General features: G+C 43.0%; 1 protein-coding gene across 4 annotated transcripts in view; it reads right to left on the reverse strand.

The window, feature by feature from the left end:
• The window catches only part of PRKDC (protein kinase, DNA-activated, catalytic subunit), a 189,496-nt gene that overhangs the window by 62,985 nt on the left and 103,899 nt on the right, over positions 1-22,612 (reverse strand). For 2 of the 4 annotated variants that reach the window (XM_008000566.3, XM_008000564.3), the window contains exons 53-61: positions 19,336-19,460; positions 19,096-19,245; positions 10,063-10,236; positions 8,266-8,364; positions 6,312-6,519; positions 5,449-5,638; positions 3,580-3,780; positions 1,215-1,327; positions 15-146 (exon numbers count right to left, since the gene is read on the reverse strand). In XM_008000566.3, the coding sequence (XP_007998757.3) occupies positions 15-146; positions 1,215-1,327; positions 3,580-3,780; positions 5,449-5,638; positions 6,312-6,519; positions 8,266-8,364; positions 10,063-10,236; positions 19,096-19,245; positions 19,336-19,460 (1,392 nt within the window). Of the gene's footprint in view, positions 1-14; positions 147-1,214; positions 1,328-3,579; positions 3,781-5,448; positions 5,639-6,311; positions 6,520-8,265; positions 8,368-10,062; positions 10,237-19,095; positions 19,246-19,335; positions 19,461-22,612 lie in introns of all 4 variants that reach the window. The other 2 variants (XM_008000565.3, XM_008000562.3) reach the window with 1 other exon arrangement.

Genomic DNA, 22,612 nt, shown 5'->3' on the forward strand with positions numbered 1-22,612 from the left:
CGGCAAGGACTGACCTGGGCCACGGCCTGTAATGGGGTGATTAGGCTGCTGTGCTTGATTTGAATGTCAGGAAGGTCTCCCAGCCGGTAGCTTCTGTACAGAACGACCTGGGCATCCTGCTTCATTTTTAACTCACTCTTGATTTCCTATAAGCACGAAAACCAAAGTAGAAGATGAACATTCTCATTGAAGGAAACCAGTCGTGCATGAGCTATGAGGCTGCCAAAAATCCCCTGAACCACAAGGGCGAAGCAGTGGGAACTGATGCTCGCGGAGGCTTAGTCACTCTGCTTTACCGTCTAGGGCAGACGCTGCATCCAAAATAAAATCACTATACAACAAGCAGTGGAAAGGCTTTAAACATTCACTATAAAGTAATCAGAATATTTATAAAATCGGAAAATTTGATTTAGAAGTATTTAAAAACAGGCGGAGGGCTGCATCTCTGGAAAGTCTCGCTGAGAACGAAGCTGGCAGCCGGTGCCCACTTCCACCTCAAGGTCCTGCCCTCCGGCTACTTCTGCTCCCAGGCAGCTGCAGAGCCCAAGGTTCCCCTCCGAGGGGGCAAAATAGTGCCCCAGGGGCGCAGTCAGGGAGGCCTCAGGCTCCACAAACATGGCTGGGCGGCAGGGCTTGCGGAGGGGGCCGGCACAGCGCCCCACTTCGAGGGCTTCACACCCAGATGTGGATGGAGCCACTCCTGTAGAGGCAGCGGCTGGCGCTGAACTTGAGCACCGTCAGGGATCCGTCCTACCCCCTTCTTATAAATGCATCTTAATGACCCATATCTAGGCGGAATGGACGCTGCGGCTACAGAGTCTCCACGCCACGGGAAGGCCCGCCTGGCCACCTGTCGTCGGGGTCCCGTGGGTCCCAGCCCCCAGCTGCCCTCCCGCCGCATTGGTCCCTGAAGCGAGGGCCAGTGAAGTCCTGCCAGGGCGCGGGCCTTGAGGTGGGCCCAGGATCAGCCTGCTGATCCCAGGTCGCCCACGCTTCCACCCGCGGAGAGAACGGGGTGCATTCCTGGACCCCCACCAGGGCGCCGCAGGGGCTGCATCCCCGTGGGGGAGCCCCAGGAGGCTGGCTTGGAGCAGCCCCGCCACCTGGTTTGCAGGTGACACTGGAGCCAGTGTCTGGCAGGAAGCTTGTTCACTTCGTCTGTATCCTGTGACAGAAACTGCATCGTTCTGATCAAATTCTTGACAAAATACAACCTTCTCTCGTTTTTGCTCAGCAACGCCTTTTCTGGCATACATCAAACTGAGCTTCTCTTGGTCCCTCATAAACCGTCTACGCAGTCGCAGTAGGTCCACTCGGCCAGCCGCACCTAGAGAGGGAAAGCAGGCCCAGTTACTCCCCGCCGCCCAGACACTTGGCTCTGCTGGTTCATTTTCACCTTGGGTTTCCTCAAAGACAAAACCTAGAGGTGCCACAGAGGCTGCGATGGGAGCAGGAGTGCAGGGGCCACAGCTGCAACTGGAACTGCTCAGCAGTGGATTCAGCAGGCATGATAAGGGGCCAGGCCCCTCCAGAAGGAGGCCCAGGGAGGGCACGCAGCCACCTTCTGAATCTCGGCCCAACTCGTCTGGGAGTGCTTTGCCTCTGGCTAACTGAACAAGAGAGGAGCTGCCTCGGAGGCTTCAACACCTGGTGCAGACCAGCCTCCCTGCAGACTGTGGCAACCTGACCAGGGACAGGTGACTGCAGCGCTCCTAAACTCGTATGGTTCCAAACGCCTGTTTAGTGCCTGGCAGATACCAGCCTTAACCTCCAAATCACGACAGGTTCTAAGGAAGGCTTCGAATATGAACGACAGAAACCAAAGTAAGCAACAAGGAAAGAGCAACTGTTAAAAGCAGATCATGCAGGAAGAAATTTCAAAACATGATCATTTATCAGAAAGACAAGAGTAGGAACTGAAGAAATGTTCGGAGCATGAAAAAAAGCTCATGGAAACTAAAACATGTCATAACTTAAAAGCACAGGTGGTTGAAGGGATTTCCCAGAAAAGAGGCAAAGGGAAAAATATGACACCTCAGAAGGACACTCACGCAGGTGTGGTATCTAAGCACTAGGACTCCAAAGAGAAAACAGCAAACTGAGGTGAAGAACTCAACAAAATCACCCGTGATGACGCTCCAGAACTGGAAGGTGAGAGTCAGCGGCCTGGAAGCTCCCACCATATGCCCAGAGAAACAGACTGAAACAGACCTACACCCAAGGACAATTGTGTGCAATGTCAGAACGCTGGTTTAAAAGAGAAGATCCCGAGAGCGTCCACAGAGAAAAGACCCACGTTCCCACAAAGGATCCCCAAGGAGGATGGCGCCTGCAGCCCTGCAACGCAGGGAGTCCAGGAGCCCCACGTATGGAGGTCCACAGCAGCACTCCTGCCAGGCCACGAAACCATGAGCTCCCAGAGAAAGCTCCCTGCTGCTGACCCCCATTCTCAGTGTTCAGGCAGCTCCACCTGAATGACCACCACCAACACTCCAACCCACAGCAGGTGCCAAAAGTTGGGCCACACTGACCTCTCCCGGTTCCATTTAGAGAACTGTGTGTGGGCCACAGGTTTGTGACTGAAAAGTATGACAGAGAGTGGTGGAGTAAAGCAAGTTGTTGCCTGTGTTTCAGTTCCTGTGATTAGATAAGAAGGCAGTGAGCTTTGCTTCTAAGTTCTTCTAAGTTTACTTCCACAGAGCTGAGCTTCCTTCTGGCACTCCCCCAGGGTTCTGTCATGGGCCCTTTCCTCTCTGCACATGTCCTTCCTCTGGGCCCTTGTTCCCTTCCAGAGTCACACTTCTCACAAAGAGCTGCTTCCAGCCTCTCAGCATCCATCTAGCTCTGGTCATCAGTTAGCCAAGACCAGGTCCTGGTGCCTTTGGCCCCTGCCTCCCACTCCCCATCACTCCACTTCTGCCCCACACAAACCTCAGGGAAGGGCATTCAGTCCCCGAACCTTCCTCTGCTTGGTGCGTTACAAGGCTGCTTCCTAAAGCTGAAGTTCGACACACACCCCCACACCCATAAGCCTGTCTTTGCAGCACCCTTTGCCATTACTCTAGCATGCCCCGAAGCATCCCTTCACCTGGACCGCGGAATTGATCTGAGCCTGCCCACCCCGACACTTCTCCATCCCTGTCCTTTTCATCCTCTCCCTTCCTATACCTCCAGCTCCAAGGCTCCTCTCAAATGCTCTTCCTCCACCCAATCTCTTAGGACGCTCTCCCCATTCTCCACCTGCATTAAGCCCTCTCGCCCTAGACCGTGCTTGCTAATTCCACCTCATCTTACAATCTTACATCTTACAATCACCCCTTTATAAAGCCTCACCCACTCCTAATGCTCCAGAAAGTCACTCAACAATGGATCAAGTATAACTTACTGAAGGATTCTTCTGGAACTTCCAGAAAACAATGTCTTCAGCATGGTAAGTGCCTAGGCAACATTAACTGAATTTTAAGGGGCTTGATTACGAATTACAAGGAAACATGGATACAGTCAGAAATGTCCCCAGACCTGAGCTCTGCAGTAATTAGTGGGGAAGCTATTTTAAGCACTCTCAGCAACCCAGCTTACCTTTCACTTTGTTATCCACCTCGTCCCCTGGAAGGCCCAGCCTTTTTTTCCCAAAATCAGGCCCCACTGACTTCAAGGGTGCTCTCTGTAACCTTTCACTCCTCTTGTGGGCAAACAGCAAAGAGTCAGATGACGGACTGGAGTGGTCGACCAGTGGGTCAGTGCTACTCCCGGTCAGCCAATCAAATGAGCTTCTTCCATCTGCAACATGTGATCAGAGAGGTCAGGCACTCAGCACCACCCAACTCTGTAAATGGGGCAGGACCACCTGCCAAGACACACCTGGTAGCACCCTAGGCCTACGTGCTCACCTCCAACCCTGGGCAGAGGCTCTGTCAGATCCCAGGGTATGCCCCAAGGAAAACTGGGTGCATGGGCCTCAGTGCCCCTGGACCACAGTGTCCCCATTTGTAAAGTGAGAAACATGCCACTTGCTCCCACCACAGGAATAACTTTGTTATCTACTGAAAAGTGCTAAGAGCCCCTGACTTGTAATATTAGTGTCACAGAATTCCCATTGTGATTATTCAAATTAGTCCCACTTCCAGAACCAACAAAATGTGAAAAAAATTACATAAAGGAAAAACGTTAAAGAGTTTATGTAAAAGGATCAAAATATTTTACTCTACAATTTGTACTTTGCTCATCAAAGGAAGCAGTTAAACTATCTGAGAAAGAACAGTTTAATAACTGTAAATCTGGTAAATGAATTTGGTTTACCCCTACTCTACTTTGGAGAGAAGATGTCTTAAATTTGCTGCACTAGGTTTTTCTGTACCAAACCAAAACCAAAACATACATATACTGAAACTTTCCCTGATTTTTCCGGTCAGAAATAATCAATTTCTTTTTTAGAAAAATTGTAGCAAAACAGGCTGGGTGCGGTGGCTCACGTCTGTAATCTCAGCACTTTGGGAAGCTAAGAAGGGTGGATCACGAGGTCAGGAGATCGAGACCATCCTGGCCAACATGGTGAAATCCCACCTCTACTAAAATACAAAAATTTAGCCAAGCGAGGTGGCACACGCGTGTAGTCCCAGCTACTCAGGAGGCTGAGGCAGAGGAATTGCTTGAACGAACCTAGGAGGCAGAGGTGGCAGTTAGCGAGATCACTGCACTCCAGCTCCAGCCTGGCGACAGAGCAAGACTCCGTCTCAAAAAAATAAATAAAAATAAAGGAAAATATACATAAAATTTACCATTTCAATCATTTTTAGGTGCACAGTTCAATGGCATTAAGGACATTTACACTGTTGTACAATCATCACCATCTTCCACGTCCACAGTTGTTTTTTTTTTTTTTTTTTTTTTGAGACATGGCCTTGCTCTTTTGCCCAAGGTAGGGTGCAGTGGCATGATCACAGCTCACTACAGCCTTGAACTTCTGGGCTCAAGCCATTCTCCCACCTCAGCTTCCCCAGTAACTGGGACTAATTACAGGCGTGCGCCACCATGCCCAGCTAATTTTTAAAATTGTTTTGTAGAGATGGGGTCTTTCCATGTTGCCCAGGCTGGTGCAGAACTCCTGGGCTCAACTGATCCTCCTGCCCCAGCTAGAATAACAGGAATGAGTCACTGCACCCTGCCTCCACAGCACTTTTCCTCTTGCAAAACTGAAATTCTGTACCCATGAAACTATAAATCCCCATTCTTCCTCCCCAGACCCTGGCACCTAGCACACTACTTTCTGTTTCCATGAGTTTGACTGTCATAGGAACCCACTCTTTTGACTGACATCTTCCTTGGGTTCTTAATGCTTTTTGTTATTATGCCTTACTTCTCTCGCAAAAGCCCAACACTGTTGTGACAGAAGCTGCCCACTGAGGTCAGAGTGCTGTATACATGGCCGGCGGGGTGGGTCACTGTTACCTGCAGTCTGTGTCGGTGTGAAGTCATGCTGCTGCTGGGTGGCCCTTATCTGCCCTGCCATTGGCCAGCGAGCTGAGAGGGACCCTTCCTGGGTACGGGTCTGGAGAGTGCCCTGGGAGGCCTGGGTCTCCACAAACATTGGAGTGAGAACAGTACTTCGAAAACGCCAATCAGAATCAATGGTATATTCCTGTACATAAGAAAGTTTCAAATGAAATAAGGCTCCTTTTTAAGGAACACTGATATATTTCTATTTAAAATCTAATGGTACAATCAACATATTTCTACCATAACTTCATATGCAGCTGAAGAATCTTCTCTAATTTAAAAGTTTTAACTAAGTGATTTGCCAACTAGAAAAACTAGCTAACTATTGAGGGAGAAAACCCAACTTTCTTAATGTTTGCATAAAAAGGCTTGATATCATGCTCAGCACCGCAACCCAAATTCAACGAGTCAAGTGACCCAACTTGTCCACATACACACATGCCACTGGGACAGATCCTGAGCTTGTGAGTGGGACTGGAGGGGCCCTACCCCAGGAGCTCTCTGCAACCTGCCCATCATCCCCACTGTTAAGGCTGCTGCGAGAGAGCACAAGCTCAGCATCCACTGTGGGCTGGGAGGAATAAGGGGAGGGAAAGCAATGGCGATCCTGACAAGGGAAATCTAGTGAAGGCCAAGAGGGTGAGGCCTGTGGACCTCCAGGTGGCTGAAGCAGAGGCACGAGCCTTCCTTTTCCTTTTCAGAAATGAATATGTGAGTATTCCAAAAAAGCAAAGAGCCAGTTAAAGCTATTAAAAATGTTCATGAACAAGAAAAGCTTATAATATTCACTACTATGAGAGAGAAGACCACATTACCTGAAATTCACATTCCGACAGAGGATGTTCGAACATGGGATTTGGATAATCTGGGCTCAGGCTGGTCATTTCGAGCAGAAAATTTGTTGCTAAACTTAAAAAGTGCACTTCTATCTTAGGAGAATATAAGGAATTTAGTGCCAGCAACCGGTCCAAGGTATTTGAAGGTAACCTAGTTTCATGGCTCCAGAAATTTCGAATAATTAATCTGAAAAGCAGAGAAAAAAAAGTAGATTAGATTGCTTAGACAATGGCAAATGGGAAAGAATGTGCTGTACAGGGTGTCCTGTGGAGAAGGCACAGCTCTTCACCCACATGAAGCTTAACAGAGAGGGAAACCACATTCAACTATATCAAAAATACAGTCTGAGTTATGAAACATATCCACTGAAGGAGGGGAATACTACAAAAAATGTAGCATATTTTTTATGCTACAGAGGGGAGGGGAGAAACTGGGTGATTTTATTCTCTTATCTCTGTTCTCTGGGAAGTTTTCAATGATGAGTACATGATATTAACAATTTGAAACAAAAAAAAAATTTAGGAAATTACACAAAATCCTTCACTGCCTTGCCAAAACAATTCATTATAAAAATTACTGCCATAAAATACTCAAAACATATATTAATTAAATACCAAATTAGGGGTTGGGCACAGTGGCTCAGGCCTGTAATTCCAGCACTTTGGGAGGCCGAGGTGTGTGGATCACCTGACTTCAGGAGTTCAAGACCAGCCTCGCCAACATGGTGAAATCCTGTCTCTACTAAAAATACAAACATTAGCTGGGTGTGGTGGCGTGCACCTGTAGTCCCAGCTACTTGGGAGGCTGAGGCAGAAGAATTGCTTGAACCTAGGAGGCGGAGGTTGTAATGAGCTGAAATCGTGCTACTGCACTCCAGCCTGGGCTACAGAGCGAGACTCCGTCTCAAAAAAAATAATAATAATAAAAAATAAAAATAAATAAATAAATACATACATACATACATACATAGCAAACTAGGTCCTATAATTTATGAATGCATATGAAATCCAAATACAATTTTAAGAAGCTCAATGAATTTAAAATTATAGCAGAATGGAAAAATAATATACAGAAACATGCAAAAAGTGTATGGCTTCTTATATTGAGGCTGGGAGCAGTACTCACACTTAAAATCCCAGCACTTTGGTAAACCAAGTCAGGAGGATTGAGGCCAGGCACTGAAGCCTAGCTTGGGTAATATAGCAAGACCCTATCTTTACAAAAAGTAAAAAATTAGCCGAGCCTGTTGGCATATGCCTGTAGTCCCAGCTACTCAGGAGGCTGAGGGAGGAGGATCACCTGAACCCAGAAGTCCGAGGCTACAGTGAGCTACAGTTACACTACTGCACTCCAGCCTGGGTGCCAGAGCAAGACCTTATCTCTAAAAAATATATTAATAATAATAATAAAAAGTTTAACTCCCTTTTTGCATAGTCAGTATACTTATATAGTCAGAAACACATATAACTGACTTACTCAGGGCAGGCATTTTAGAGGATAACAATCATCATTCACACTTTCATATATAACTAATATTACGGTTTCCTCTCATTTCTAAGGTTTCAAACACTTTATTTTCAACATTAATACTTACAGCATGATCTCAACTATATGTGTTAAATGGGAAACAGAAGAATTGTCATTGTAGACTTTCTTTTCATTTTGAAACACTTTAACTCACTGCCCTAGCATTTGGTCCATATGACTTTTTCAAGAGTGTTATTTTTAAGTTGTCAGGATTTTAAAGCCTTACTCTTCATAATGTGTTTTAAAATACTCTTTTACTAAATATTGTGAAATGCAGAAAGCAGAGAAAATGCTAATACTGCAAATACATTTCTAAAACTCCTGAAAAATACTCTATGCTACCTTTGAAAGCAATACCCTTAACATTTAATTGTCCCAGCCCAGTTATTCAAGGACAGCACGTACTGAAGTCCAGGGTTCTCATCGATCAATCCTTGAATCAGCACATCTTTTGCCAACTTAATTATTTCCTGGGAGTCATTATCTGTCTGACTTTCTGGATCTCTGCTTGAGAAAACAGCAAAACGTCACAACATTAATGCTCTCTTCTAGTCCTTTTGTTCAACTACAGTAACACCATCTAGAATTCAATTTAAAAAGACTGGTTTTCCCATTAGACTTTAGATCTCCAAATCACAGCTTGCCCCACTCATGGGTATGTGCACAAGCCTTGAGAACCCATCCTCACTCCCAGCAGGAGCAGAGTGGAACAGGGGGATGGGCCCACAGGAGGCCCAGCAGTCCTGTGACGCTCAGCTGTGGTGGTGTAGTAGTGCCCAGTGATTCTGGCAGAGTTCATCTCCTTAGTCTTTGCCAGATCTTAAAAGGACAACTATGAAAATAGGTTTTATAAGCACACCACCATCCTTTTTCACTCTGATTATTTCACAAACATATGTGAAATGAGTTTTTAAAAGGATACAATCAGATATACCAAAATAAATGTTAATCATATGATAAAAAAAAATTATTAATCATATGGTAAAAAAAAATGTGTTATTATGTTCCAGATTGATAAGGGTACCCAAATGATTCCTAAAGTGTTAATGTTGCCCCGGAAACAAGGCGAAACCCCGTCTCTACAAAAAATAAACAAAATTAGCCAGGTATGGTGGTGCACACCCATAGACCCAGCTACGCAGGAGGCTGAGTTGGAAGGATCAGCTGAGCCCAGGAGATTTTTTTTTTTTTTTTTTTTTTTTTTTTTGAATCAAGGGAATGCTTTATTTGTTTAGTAAGAAAATGCCTCAATGTATTTGGCAAGAAAGCAGCTATTAAATACATATTCATTATTTACAGCAGTCCTGAAAAGACTAACAGAACATTAAAATGCATTGATGCTAGCATTAGTATAATATCCACATTCATCACAGAACCACATTTCTTTAAAGATACTACTTATGGTTACTCATCCATAATATAATATCATTCTTTGTGAAATAAATAATAAAAAATAAAAATAAAAAACTCAAAACACCTGTTTTTTAAAAATGTACCAGATACAGACTGTGTTAAAATCAACTGTGACACTGGATTGAGCTGAAATAATCTCTGGTTTTCCCTTCAATTCTCACTTCTTAGCATTAACAGTGGCCATACAGATGCATAGTTTAAAAAAACATAGTTTTAGAGAAGAATTAATTTTGTAAGTTGGCTTTTCCAATAAAACAGTTCTTCAGGTTAAAAGAGTGGTTCCTGGAGTGTATAAAATGAACAAGCAGTCAGAAATATGAGGTGGCTGCTTAAATTAGAAAAGGCCTGAATCGCCCAGAAAACTCTGTGAGAATCTAAACATTCTTATTTGTTCTTGTCTTGAGCACTGAGGTTTTTTCCTTATCCTCCTTTTATACAGTCTTGCCTTAGCAGAAGCCACATATTATGAGTTCATTTAGCTTTATGTTTGTTTAAATGTGTTTCTATAACGGCGTTATATCTTTTGGGACCATAGAATCATTTAGAAGAGAAATTACCTCATTCTTTATAATGGATTTTGTGAGAATATTACTTTTCTAATTTTTGATTCTATTGCATATACTTCTTATTACTGAATATATGAGCCCAGGAGATTGAAGCTGCAGTGACCTGTGTTTGTGTCACTGTACTCCAGCCTCGTCGACAGAGTAAGACCCTATCTCAAAAAGCAAAAACAACAACAACAACAACAATAAAAACACAAAATAAAATAGTCAATGTATAGCTTACCTGTAATTGTCATGAATCCACATGAGAATATTATACATTTGTTCCCTACATGTTGCAGAAGGATGGGAAACGAATTCCACAACAGGGTTCAGAAGTTCTCGGAGTTCCACTGGTTTTAATTTTGGCATCATCTTATAAATTATGTCCAAACATACTTTTTGTCTTTCATCATCTCTATGGGAGAGATTTTAAAAACACACAAATTTAACTATTTTTATTACTGTACTTTGAAAGTATGACAGACAACTTTTTCTTCTTTGTTTCAAAATTTGTTATAATAGATAACACTACACTTATATAAAACTTGTATTCTTGAAATAATCATGGACTAGATTATTAAATATAAGACAAATAACTTCAATGTGCTATCCTACACCAGATCCTGAAACAGAAAAAGGACATTAGAAGGAAACTGGAGAAATTGAATAAAGCCTAGTTTGGTAAACAGTAATGTTCTAATGTTACTTTCTTACTTTTGACAAATGTACCAAGATTATGTAAGGGAAAAGTTGGGTAAAGGGTATATATGGAAATTATGTGTACTATCTTTCAACTTTTCTGCAAATACAAAATTACTTCAAGATAAAAAGTCTATTTTTAGAAAAACCTAATAATGGCAAACAAAGTATTTTTTAAAAGGACTTCAAGTGCTGCCTGGCATGGTGTATAGTGAAGTGCAATCTGAGCTCTAAATGAGGCAAATATTTATTTCCTTGTTTTGACTCCTTAATAGCACCCAGCTGAATGCTTCACACAGTAGATACTCAGTGAATGTAAGGATATTAGGACAGTGACATACATTCTTTGTTACTGACACAATGCACGTTTATTGTTGTGTAAAAATACTTACATAGGAGGGGGACAAGATGGCTGAATAGACATAGCCAGGAGGGCCTCTCCCACCAAAACAGAGCAAAATAATGAGTAAACCAACAAGCTTTGAAGAGATCTTTGGAAAGAAAGCACTGAGCATCGATAGAGAGAGGCAATGCAGACACTGAGGCAGAAGAGGGAGGAAGCTGGGAAGCCTGTACAGTCTCCGGGTGCCAGGACCTACTCTTGGCCCTAATCAGGTCCTAAGGAAGGGGTGAGTGGAGTGACTACGGGGCAACCCACGCTCACCATGGAGCTCTGGAATACTAGCCACAAGAGATCCCACAACCCCCAAAGACATTTGAATTGGCAGGGAACTGTCAGAGAGAAGGTACAGGCAGAGCACCAGCCTACGTGGAGCCTGGCAGGTCTCACTCAGCGTGGAGCAGCTCCAGCAAAATGCGACCCCAGGCGCCCATGCCCCCAGGTTCTCACCTTGCTCTGAGTCACTCTAGCCCCTGCTGAATGCTGGGGCGGGAAACAGCAGGGCCGTCCTTCCTGTGGGTCTGGGGAGAGCCTGATTTGCATGCCTATCTGTCAACTTCCCAGGCACTCCCAACCCCAGCTGCTCCCACAAGAGCATAGACACAGCATAGCCTCCACTATCCAGCCTGAGTTCTTTGCCAGTGGCCTTGGAGCACTTTGGCCACCCCAGCACAGTGCTTGATTCCAAGGGGACAGAGGATGAAGCCGTGGGCCTGGTCTCAGCCCCCCACGGTCTAAGCACATCGTTCAGGAATACAGAGCCGAGATCTGTGGCCAGAGCTTAAGCTCTGCTCAGACCACTGAGTACAGTGAGACGTGGGTTTGTGTTCCAGCATGAGTGCTGGGTGAGCCCCCTTCCATGAGGCTGGTCTGGGAAGGGTGAGGCCTGTTAGCCAGCTTTGCATCTGCCTGAGTGGCCTGAAACGCCTAACAGCCCAGTGATCTGGGCACAGAAAGCATGGCATAAAACTGACTGGTCAGGCTAGCTACCGGGGGAGACACCAACAGACCTGGTCAAGACAGCATGAGCTAGGCAGTCCCCATAACTGTCTGCTGGGCAAAAAATCCCAGGCTGTAGGCACCACACCAGCTGAACAAGCATGACAACATCACCCTGCCCTGAGATCCCCCACCCTTGACCTACTATACCGACAGACCACCCCACCCACAGACACACCCCACAACCCTCTCTGGCTTTGCCAAGCACAGAGGACCAGTGGGCCTCTGGAATGCTGTGGGTCTCCTGGTGACCTAACCTTCAACTCAGGCCACTGCTAAGGGATGGGGAGCGCAGCCTACCAGGGCCCCCCTTGGGGTTGAGGAAATGTGAGTATGGTGCCAGTGATTGGAAGGGGCTCCTCTAAGGCCTGGAAATGAACTTAGTGAGGGGGTCATCTCCCTTCCCCTGCCCCCAGAACACTGTGCTGAACACACTGTAATCTAACAGTCTAACTGCTAGCCCTTACCTTTAAGCACCATATACTGGATCATAGTCTGAATTACATCACTAAAAAAAATTCTTCTAGTATACATCACCTGTGAAACCCAATGCAGGAACCAAGGACAAAGAAAGATCCTATACAGAGCCTCAGCCTGCTGAAAGCACCCAGAAAGGAAGCCAATCGACTATACTCAGCATACACCAGAGTCAAATCCTCAAGGAAAATGATGAATATGAAAACAAAAGGCCCCATCCAAGCAGCAGCAACTCCAAAAAGATAAAGGAACACCAGCCCTCTCAGATGAGAAGGAATTAGTGCAAACACTCTGGCAATTCAAAGTATCTCCTCACCTCCAAACAACTGTACTAGCCTCTCAGCAACGGTTTTTAGACAGATTGAAATGGCTGAAATGACAGAAATAGAATTCAGAATCCAGATGGCAAGAAAGCTCAAGATCCAGGAGAAGGCTGAAATTCAATTCTAGGAAACCAGTAAAATAATTCAAGAGTCAAAAGGCAACACAGACATTTTAAGATAGAACAAGCCAGGCATGGTGGATCACACCTGTAATCCCACCACTTTGGGAAGCTGAGGCAGGCAGATTGCTTCAGTTGGAGAGTTTGAGACCAGCCTGAGCAAAACGATGAAACCCTGTCTCTGTAAAAATATAAATCATTAGCTGGGCGTGGTGGTGCATGCCTGCACAGGTCCCAGCTCCTCAGGATACTGAGATGGGAGGATCACCTGAGCCTGGGAGGTCGAGGCTGCAGCAGTAAGTCATGGTCACACCACTGCACTTCGGCCTGGGTTACACAGCAAGACCCTGTCGAAAACAAAACAAAACAAAACAAAGGAAAAGAAAAGGAACCAAACTGAACTTCTGGAATTGAAAGATTCACTATAGGAATTTCATAACACAGTTTGAAACATTAACAAAAGAATAGACCAAGCTAAGGAAAGAATCTCAGAGCTTGAAGACCAGTCCTTCAAATCAACCCAGTCAGAAAAAAATAAAGAAAAAAGAATTTTTAAACAAAATCTCTAAGAAACAATAGATTATGTAAAAAGAATCAAACCTATGACTTACTGGAATTCCTGAGACAACTTGGAAAATATATTTGAGGATATAGTCCATGAAAACATTCCCTATCTCACTAGAGAGGTAGACATGCAAATTCAAGACATTCAGAGAACCCCTGTGACACACCATACAAGACCATCCCCAAGACACATAGTCATCAGATTTTCCAAGGTCAACGTGAAAGAAAAAATTTTAAAGGCAGCTAGAAAGAAGGGTCAGGTCACATACTGATAGAACTTCATCAGGCTACCAGCGGGCCTCTCAGCAGAAACCTTAAAAACCAGAAGAGACTGGGGCCTATTTTCAGCATCCTTGAAGAAAACAAATTCCAACCAAGAATTTAATATCCTGCCAAAATAAGTTTCACAAGGAAAGGAAAAATAAAGCTCTTTTCAGACAAGGAAACATTAAGGGAATTTGTTAACATTAGACCTGCCTTATAAGGGGTCCTTAAGGGAGTGCTAAACATGAAACAAAAGAACAATATCTGCTACCACAAAAACATACTTAAGTATGTATCCCACAGATATTATAAAGCAACTACACAGTTAAGTCTACAAAACAACCAGGTAACAACATGACAACAGGATCAAAACCTCACATATCAATATAAACCTTGAATGTAAACAGTCTAACGGCCCCTCTTAAAACCCACACAGAGGCGAGTTGGATTTAAAAAAAAAAAAAACTCAGTTATCTTCTCTCTTCCAGAGACCCATCTCACATGTAACAACACCCACAGGCTCAAAGTAAAAGGATGGAGAAAGATCTATCACAAAAACAGAAAACGAAAAAGTGCAGGGGTCACTATTCTTTTATCAGATAAAACAACTTTAAACCAACAATAGTTAAAAAGGACAAAAAAAGGCATTACATAATGACAAAGGGTTCAATTCAATAAGAAGACTTAACTATATACTAAATATATAAGTACCTAACTTTGGAGCACCCAGATTCATAAAATAAGTTCTTCTAGACCTATAAAGAGGCACTCAATAATAGTGGGAAACTAACACTCTATTGACAGTTATAGATAGATAAGGCAGGCAGAAAACTAACAAATTCTGGACTTAAACTCGACACTTGAACAATCAGACCCAATACATCTATAGAATACTCCACCTAATATACCACAATATACACTCTTCTCATCTGCACATGGAACATACTCTAAGATCAACCACATGCTCAGCCATAAAGCAAGCCTCAATAAATTAAAAAAAAAATTCAAAATCATACCAAGCACACTCTCAAGACTACAGTACAATAAAAATAGAAATCAATACCAAGACCTCTTAAAACCATACAATTACATAAAAATTAAACAACTTACTCCTAAATAACTGTTGAGAAAATTATTAAGGCAGAAATCAAATTTTTTTCAATTAGGGAAAACAGGGACACTAAATGCCCATGTCAAAACATTAGAAAGACCTCAAATCAATAATCAAACATCGCATATAAACTAGAAAAACAAGAACAAACCAAGTCCGGGTGCAGTGGCTGATGCCTGTAATCCCACTTTGGAAGGTCAAGGCAGAAGGATCATTTGTGGTCAGGAGTTTGAGACCAGCCTGACCAACAAGGTGAAACCCTGTCTCTACTAAAAATACAAAAAAATTAGCCAGGCATGGTGGTGTGCACCTGTAGTCCCAGCTACTCGGGAAAGAGGCTGAGGCAAAATAGCTTGAACCCGGGAGATGGAGGTTGCAGTGAGCCAAGATCACACCACTGCACTCCAGACTGGGCAACACAGTGAGACTCCGCCTTAAAACCAACCAAAACAAAACAAACCAACCCTAAAGACAGCAGAAGAAAAGAAATAACCAAAATACAGAGTGGAATTGAACGAAACTGTGATCCAAAAATCTACACAAAGATTCAACAAAACCAAAAGTTGATTATTTGAAAGAATAAACAGAATTGATAGACCTCAAGCTAGATCAATAGAGAGAGACAAAGAGAGAGAGACAGAAGATCTAAATAAGCACAATAAGAAATGACAAAGATAACATTATATCTGATCCCATAGAAATACAAAAGATCCTCAGAGACTATTGTGAACACCTCTACATAAGGAAATTAGGAAATCTAGAGGAAATGGATACATTTCTGGAAACATACAAGCTCCCAAGATTGAACCAGAAATTAAAAAACAAACAAAAAACAAACAAACAAAAAACACCTGAACAGACCAATGAGGAGTTCCTAAATTAAATCGATAATGAAAAAAACTTACCAAGCAGAAAAAAAAGAAAAAAGAAAACAAAACCCCCAGGGCAGATGGATTCACAGTTAAATTCTGCCAGATATACAATGAACTGGTACGAATCCTACTGAAACTATTTCACAAAACCAAGGAGAAAGGACTCCTCCTTGACTCATTCTATGAAGTCAAAATCCTGATACCAAAATCTGACAGGACACAATGAAAAAAGAAAACTTCAGGCCAAATCCCTGATGAATACAGATGTAAAAATCCTCAACAAAATACTAGCAAATTGAATCCAACAACACAACGAAAGGTAATGCACGACAATCAAGTATGCTTTATTCCTAGGATACAAGGTTGGTTCAACATACACAAATCAATGTGATTCACCACATAAACAGAATTAAAAACAAAAGCCTTATGATAATTTCAATAAATGGAGAAAAAGCTTTCAATAAAATCCAACATTCTGGGCCAGGCACAGTGGCTCACGCCTATAATCCTAGCACTTTGGGAGGTCGAGGCGGACGGATCATTTGAGGTCGAGAGGGAGAGAGAGAGGCGGGGAGAGAGAGAGAGAGAGAGAGAGTCCAACATCCTTGCATGATAAAAACCTTCAACTGGCCGGGCGTGGTGGCTCATGCCTGTAATCCCAGCACTTCAGTGGGATCACGCCACTGCACTCAAGCCTGCGTGATACAGCGAGACTCCATCTCAAAAAACAAAAACAAAAACCCTCAACAAACCAGGCATCAAATGAATATTCCTCAAAATAGTAAGAATCATCTATGACAAACCCACAGCCTACATGATACTGAATGATGGCAAAAACTGGAAGCATTCCCCTTGAAAACTGGAAAAGACAAGGATGCCCACTCTCATCACTCCTATTCAACATAGTACTTGAAGTCCTACACAGAACAATCAAGCAAGAGAGAGAAATAAAATGTATTCAAATAGGAAAAGAAGAAATCAAACTATTCCTCTTCTCTGATGGTATGATTCTATACCTAAAAAACCCTAAAGACTCTGCCAAAAGGTTCCTAGAACTGATAAATGACTTAAGTTTTAGGACACAAAATCAATGTACAAAAATCAGTAACATTCCTATACACCAATGACATTACAGCTGAGAGCCAAATCAAGAATGTAAGCCTATTTACAAAGGCAAAGAAAAGAATAAAACACCTAAGAATACAGCTAACCAAGGAGGTGAAAGATCTCTACAAGGAGGACTACAAAACACTGCTGAAAGAAATCAGGTATGATACAAATAAATGAAAAAATACTGTTAGAATAGCCATTCTGCCCAAAGCAATCTACAGATTCAATGCTATTCCTTTCAAACTACCTATGTCACTTTTCACAGAATTGGAAAAAACTATTCTAAAATTCATATGAAACCAAAAAAGAGCCCGAATAACCGAAACAATTCTAAGCAGAAAGAACAAAGCCAGAACATCATATTACCCAACTTCACTATACTACATGGCTACAACAACCAAAACAGCATGGTACTGGTGGGGGGCGGGGTGGGGGAGAGAACCACAGACACATAGACCAATGGAACAGAATGGAGAACCCAGAAAAAAGCCATAGACCTACAACCATCTGATCTTCGACAAAGTCAACAAAAATAAGCTGTGGGGAAAAGATGCCTCATTCAATAAATGGTGCTAACTGGCTAACCATATGCAAAAGAATGAAACCAGACCCCTGCCTATCACCATATAAAAAAATTAAGATGGATTACAGACTTCAATGTGAGACTTCAAATTATAAAAATTCTAGAAGAAAATCTAGGAAATACCCTTCTCAATATCAGCCTTAGCAAAGAATTTATGACTAAGTTCTAAAAAGAAACTGCAACAAAAACAAAAATTGACCAGCAGGACCTAGTTAAATTAGAGACTCTGTGCAGCAAGAGATACTATCAAGCAGGTAAACAGACAACCTATAGATGGGAGAAAATATTCAAAATATTCACAGACTATGCACCTAACGAAGGTCTAATATCCAGAATCCATAAAAAACTTATTCAACAAGTAAAAAGCAACCCCATTAAAAAAATTAGCAAAAGACATGGATACTTCTCAAAAGACATAAAAGTGGCCAACAAATATACACATATACGTATATATGTATATGTATATAATTGTATATATACATATATGTGTGTGTGTGTATATGTATATATAAAGGTCATCATCACAAATCATCAGGGAAATGCAAATGAGATACCATCTCACACCAGTCAGAATAGTTTTCTTAAAAAGTTAAAAATATAGCAGATATTGGCAAGGCTGCAGAGAAAAAGGAAAGCTTATACATTGTTGGTGGGAATGTAAATTAGTTCAGCCACTGTGAAAAGCAGTTTGGAGACTTCTCAAGGAAGTGAGAATTGAACTATCATTTGACCCAGCAATCCCATTGCTGGGTATATACACAAAGGAAAATAAATCATTCTACCAAAAAGACACATGCACCCACATGTTCACCATAGCACCATTTACAACAGCAAAGACATGGAATCAACCCAGGTGCCCATCAATGGTGGACTGGATAAAGAAAATGGCACATATATACCATGGAATATTAGGCAGCCATAAAAAAGAATGAAATGTCCTTGCAGCAACATGGATGCAGCTGGAGGCCACTGTCCTAAGCGAACTAGTGCAGAAACAGAAAAGCAAATACTGCATGTACTTACTCATATGTGGGAGGCTAAACACTGAGTACACACAGACATAAAGTCAGGAACAATAGACACTGGGAAACAAACAAAGGGGAAGGCAGGATATGAGGCAAGAGTTGAAAAACTACCTGCTAGGTACTACGGTCACTACCTGAGTGACAGATTCATCTGTACTCCAAACCTCAGCATTACGCAATACACCTTTGTAACAAACCTGCACTTGTACCTCCTGATTCAAAAATAAAAGTTCAAAAAATGAAAAAAAAAAAGTATATAGACTAAGACTGGAAAAGAGTACGGGGACAGGGAAATAATATAATGTAAGTGATCAGCAGCTTTCTCTTTTAATATATACTTTCATGCTATGTTGCAATTTTGAAAATAAATGAACAATTTAAACACATTAACAGAACCTTCTCACTTGGCAAAATAGGTACAGAACTCAAAAGCACACATTTTAAATCTGAAGAGAGCCAAGGTAACCCCACAGGCTACCTCCTTCATTTATGGGTGAAACACGCCGTAGGACGTGGCTCCCCAAAATGCCAGGCCAACGGCGCAGGGAGCAGGCCCACCTCAGCAGATGTCCTATTCTTAAGGTGCCTTCACCTTTTCTTCAGAGATTCCAACTTCACAAACGTGCATATCATCGAAACCCACAGGTTCTTCTTGAGTTGAAGATGTCTGAACAAATTAACACTTTATGAGCCAATGGGATCCAAGAGCAGGGCTAGTGTTCACTCACCTATGTCTCATGACTTGAACGAAGTCCTTGCTCTTTAACTGGAAGTACAGCTCTGTCATTGCCTCCACGCGACAAAGTACCACCTCCAGACAGAGTGTTTTCAACACTCCATGAAATTTTGGCAGCAGAAAGAACACAGCATTCATGAACCTGGGGGACAAGAGGACTGGTGAGAGGAGGGCCAAGGACCCTCCTGCCCCTACAGGCTCCGTGGACACAAGCTCCCTGGACAGCCCATACCTGTCTGCAAGAGGAGGGAAGCTCTTGGTCACTTTGTTTAAGCACACAATAAACTTGTCCTCCATAGTATTTTGATGTTGCTTCAATTGTTTCGCAACCAGTTCACACAGAGACTCCTCCAGCATCTGAAAAATTAAGTTTATTTTCAAATACACAAAAGTGGAAATGTAGATTAAGCACTGAAAGTAAGGTTTATCTTGAGTATTTAAGTGAGCCCAAAGAAGGTGTTCAATGTTATCACCTACAACAAGGCAGATGATAGGACAGTAGGTGCTGGGGATGTCTGCTGGTCGGCACTGACCATCGCACACCCTTAGGTTCTGGATCCTTGAGTTCCTACACCTCAGTGAGTCAGTCCACATCACCATGCTCTGCGCTGAGCACCCAGGTGTCTGGTTCGTGTGGATGTCAGATCAATGAAGATTAGTGTTTCCTACTGACACCAAAACACTTGGTAGGACCAGTAAGTCCTTTGAGAAGCTAAGCTAAATGGCTAAATCTTGTTTGAGACATATTTTATGATGTTCAGATTTCTGATAAAAAATATTCACACGGACTAGAATTTTCAAACAATTCTATTCACACAGCAGTCCACATCACTGTCTGCTCATGTCCTGCCTCTTTTCACCAAGTGCTGCTAACTGTTACATATTCATCTGTATATCATCTGTCTCCCCTCCCCAAATGCCAGCTCCCCAAGGGCAGGGACGTGACCTGTCTTGTTACCTACTGCATCCCTAGAACCTAGAACCAGAAAGTCCTCAAATGTCCTCCACACAGAGAAGCACTCAGTGGAGTCCACTGGAAGGAAGCAACAGAAAACACTGCTGTCCTTCCTGGCTCACCTCCTTCCTCACAAACATCAGAAAGAGGTGTAGGCAACCTTTTCAAAGGCATGAAGACTGAAGAGTTTTTCAATGCAAACTCAACACAGACTGAGCACCTCAAATCTGAAAATCCAGAATCCTCCAAAATGCAAAACTGTCTGAGCCTCAGCATGACGCTCAACCAAACGTTCACTGGAGCACTTGAATTTTGAATTTTTGAATTAGGGATGCTCAAACAGTAACTATCATGAAAATACTGCAAAACCAGAAACTGAAAACACTCCTGGCCCTAAGCATTTTGGAATAGAGATACTGAACCTGTAGTATGAGGCTATTTTTTTTTTTTTTTTTTTTTTTTGAGACGGAGTCTCGCTCTGTCGCTCAGGCTGGAGTGCAGTGGCCGGATCTCTGCTCACTGCAAGCTCCGCCAGTATGAGGCTATTTTTAAATTATCGTAAGAAAAACCCTTAACACAAAACCACAAATTTCAACGGCCTGAACCCCATATAGAATACATATAGTATTACACTACCGATTCATCAGCTGTCTTTTTATTAAAAGTATTTAATACGACAACACAATGAAATGATCACAATCTAGCAAGTAAAGAAAGCAAGTTATAAAATTGTATGAATAAGAGAGACCAAGGACAGTTGAGCTGCATGCCGCAGGTGTTGAGGGATGTTGCGTGGGAAGAGCGCAAGCCTCTCTTACTGACTTCTTTTTATTTTTTTTGAGATGGAGTCTTGCTCTGTCGCCCAGGCTGGAGTGCAGTGGTGTGATCTCAGCTCACTCCAAACTCTGCCTCCCAGGTTCAAGGGATTCTCCTAGCTCAGCCTCTCGAGTACATGGAATTATGGGCGTGTGCTACCACGCCCAGCTAATTTTTCTATTTTTTGTGGAAACAGGGTTTCACTATGTTGGCCAGGCTGATCTTGAACTCCTGACTTCAAATGATCCACCTGCCTTGGCCTCCCAAAGTGCTGGGATTACAGGCATGAGCCACAGCACCCGGCCTCTTACCAACTTCTTTATGTTTACTCTGCTTTCCAAATTTCTACGATAAATCTGTATCACTTTTATATTCAGAAAAAAATATGTAAAACAGAAGTGTTTTTTATTCTTAAATTGAAATTTAAGCCATGAGATTAAACCTGGGGATCTGCTGTAACTTGCTCCATTTATGGTGGAAATGAAGCATATTATGTAGATTCAAACCTCATATTTAGGGATGTTAGAATCATCTTGTAAAAAAGTTCTACTGAATTTAAAAAATCTGTTTATTTACAAAAATAGCTGATAATCCCTAAAATAAATTACAAGTAATGTTTGATCTTCCCAAAGGGGTCATCTTAATTTTATTTTAAATCCAAACAAATCCGTATTTGGTGACATGGACAAGAGTCCAATCACAGCACCGGGCCCACTGGTGCCTGCTCAGGACCACCTGGCTTCTCCTGAGCCTCTCCTCATCCAGCCCCACAGTGACTGGGCCTGGACTCTACTCTGTTCTTTCTTTCAGGAGAGTTAACTGAGCTGGGGGTGCAAACTTGAGAATCATGAACATAAAGGCAGTCTATATCAAGTCGTGAGGCTGAATGAGGTGGGTAGGGGAGCAGTGAGTGAGGCCACAGCAGAGCTGTGGAGGTGGTCAGGGAAACACAGGTGAGGAAAGAGAGAAGGGGCCGCCACAGGAGGAGGACAGGAGCCAAGAGTGTCCTCAGGGTGTGACCAGCTGGGCTACCTAGACAGGCTCTGCAGCAGCAAGATCCCAAGGGACCCACAGAGCACCTAATCCCAGTGATGACCCTGAAACCCACAACCCTGCTTGGGCAACATGGCAAAACCTTGTTTCTACAACAAATACAAAAATTAGCCAAGCATAGTGGTATATGCCTGTAGTCCCAGCTACCCGGGAGGCTAAGGTGGGAGGACGGCTTGAGCCCAGGAGTGCAAGGCTGCAGTGAGGTATGATTACATCACTGCACTCCAGCCCAGGTGACAGAGCAAGACCCTAGCTCTAAAAAGACTTTAAAACAGTAAGGAACACGTTACTTCTTTATTCAGTCCTCTTATCTGAACAGTGCACTGCACTTAAAAGTTCAGTTAGGCTCATCTCACAGTCCTGTCCAGTGGGCAAGGCAGCAGTACTGAGAGGGTCGCCTGGGAAGTCCCTTCCCCTGTTCAACAGCTACACCAAAAACTGCAAGGGGAGGAATGGACTGGGAGACCACAGCAGCTATCTACCAGGACAATTTCCTCCACAAGGAAATCCTGAGACCACATTCACAGTAATAAAAGCTGGTTAAATACTCTCATCTTGATTTTATATTACCAAGATGGTTGCTGACCTCTCCACGTTCACCAAGTTTCCAAGGTGTCTAAAAAACTGAGTGTTGTATTTGCTGTATTATAGTAAGGAACAGTAAAATATTAATAAATGCAGATGC

The sequence above is a fragment of the Chlorocebus sabaeus genome, chromosome 8, assembly GCF_047675955.1.
Source record: "Chlorocebus sabaeus isolate Y175 chromosome 8, mChlSab1.0.hap1, whole genome shotgun sequence".
Lineage (NCBI taxonomy): Eukaryota > Metazoa > Chordata > Mammalia > Primates > Cercopithecidae > Chlorocebus > Chlorocebus sabaeus.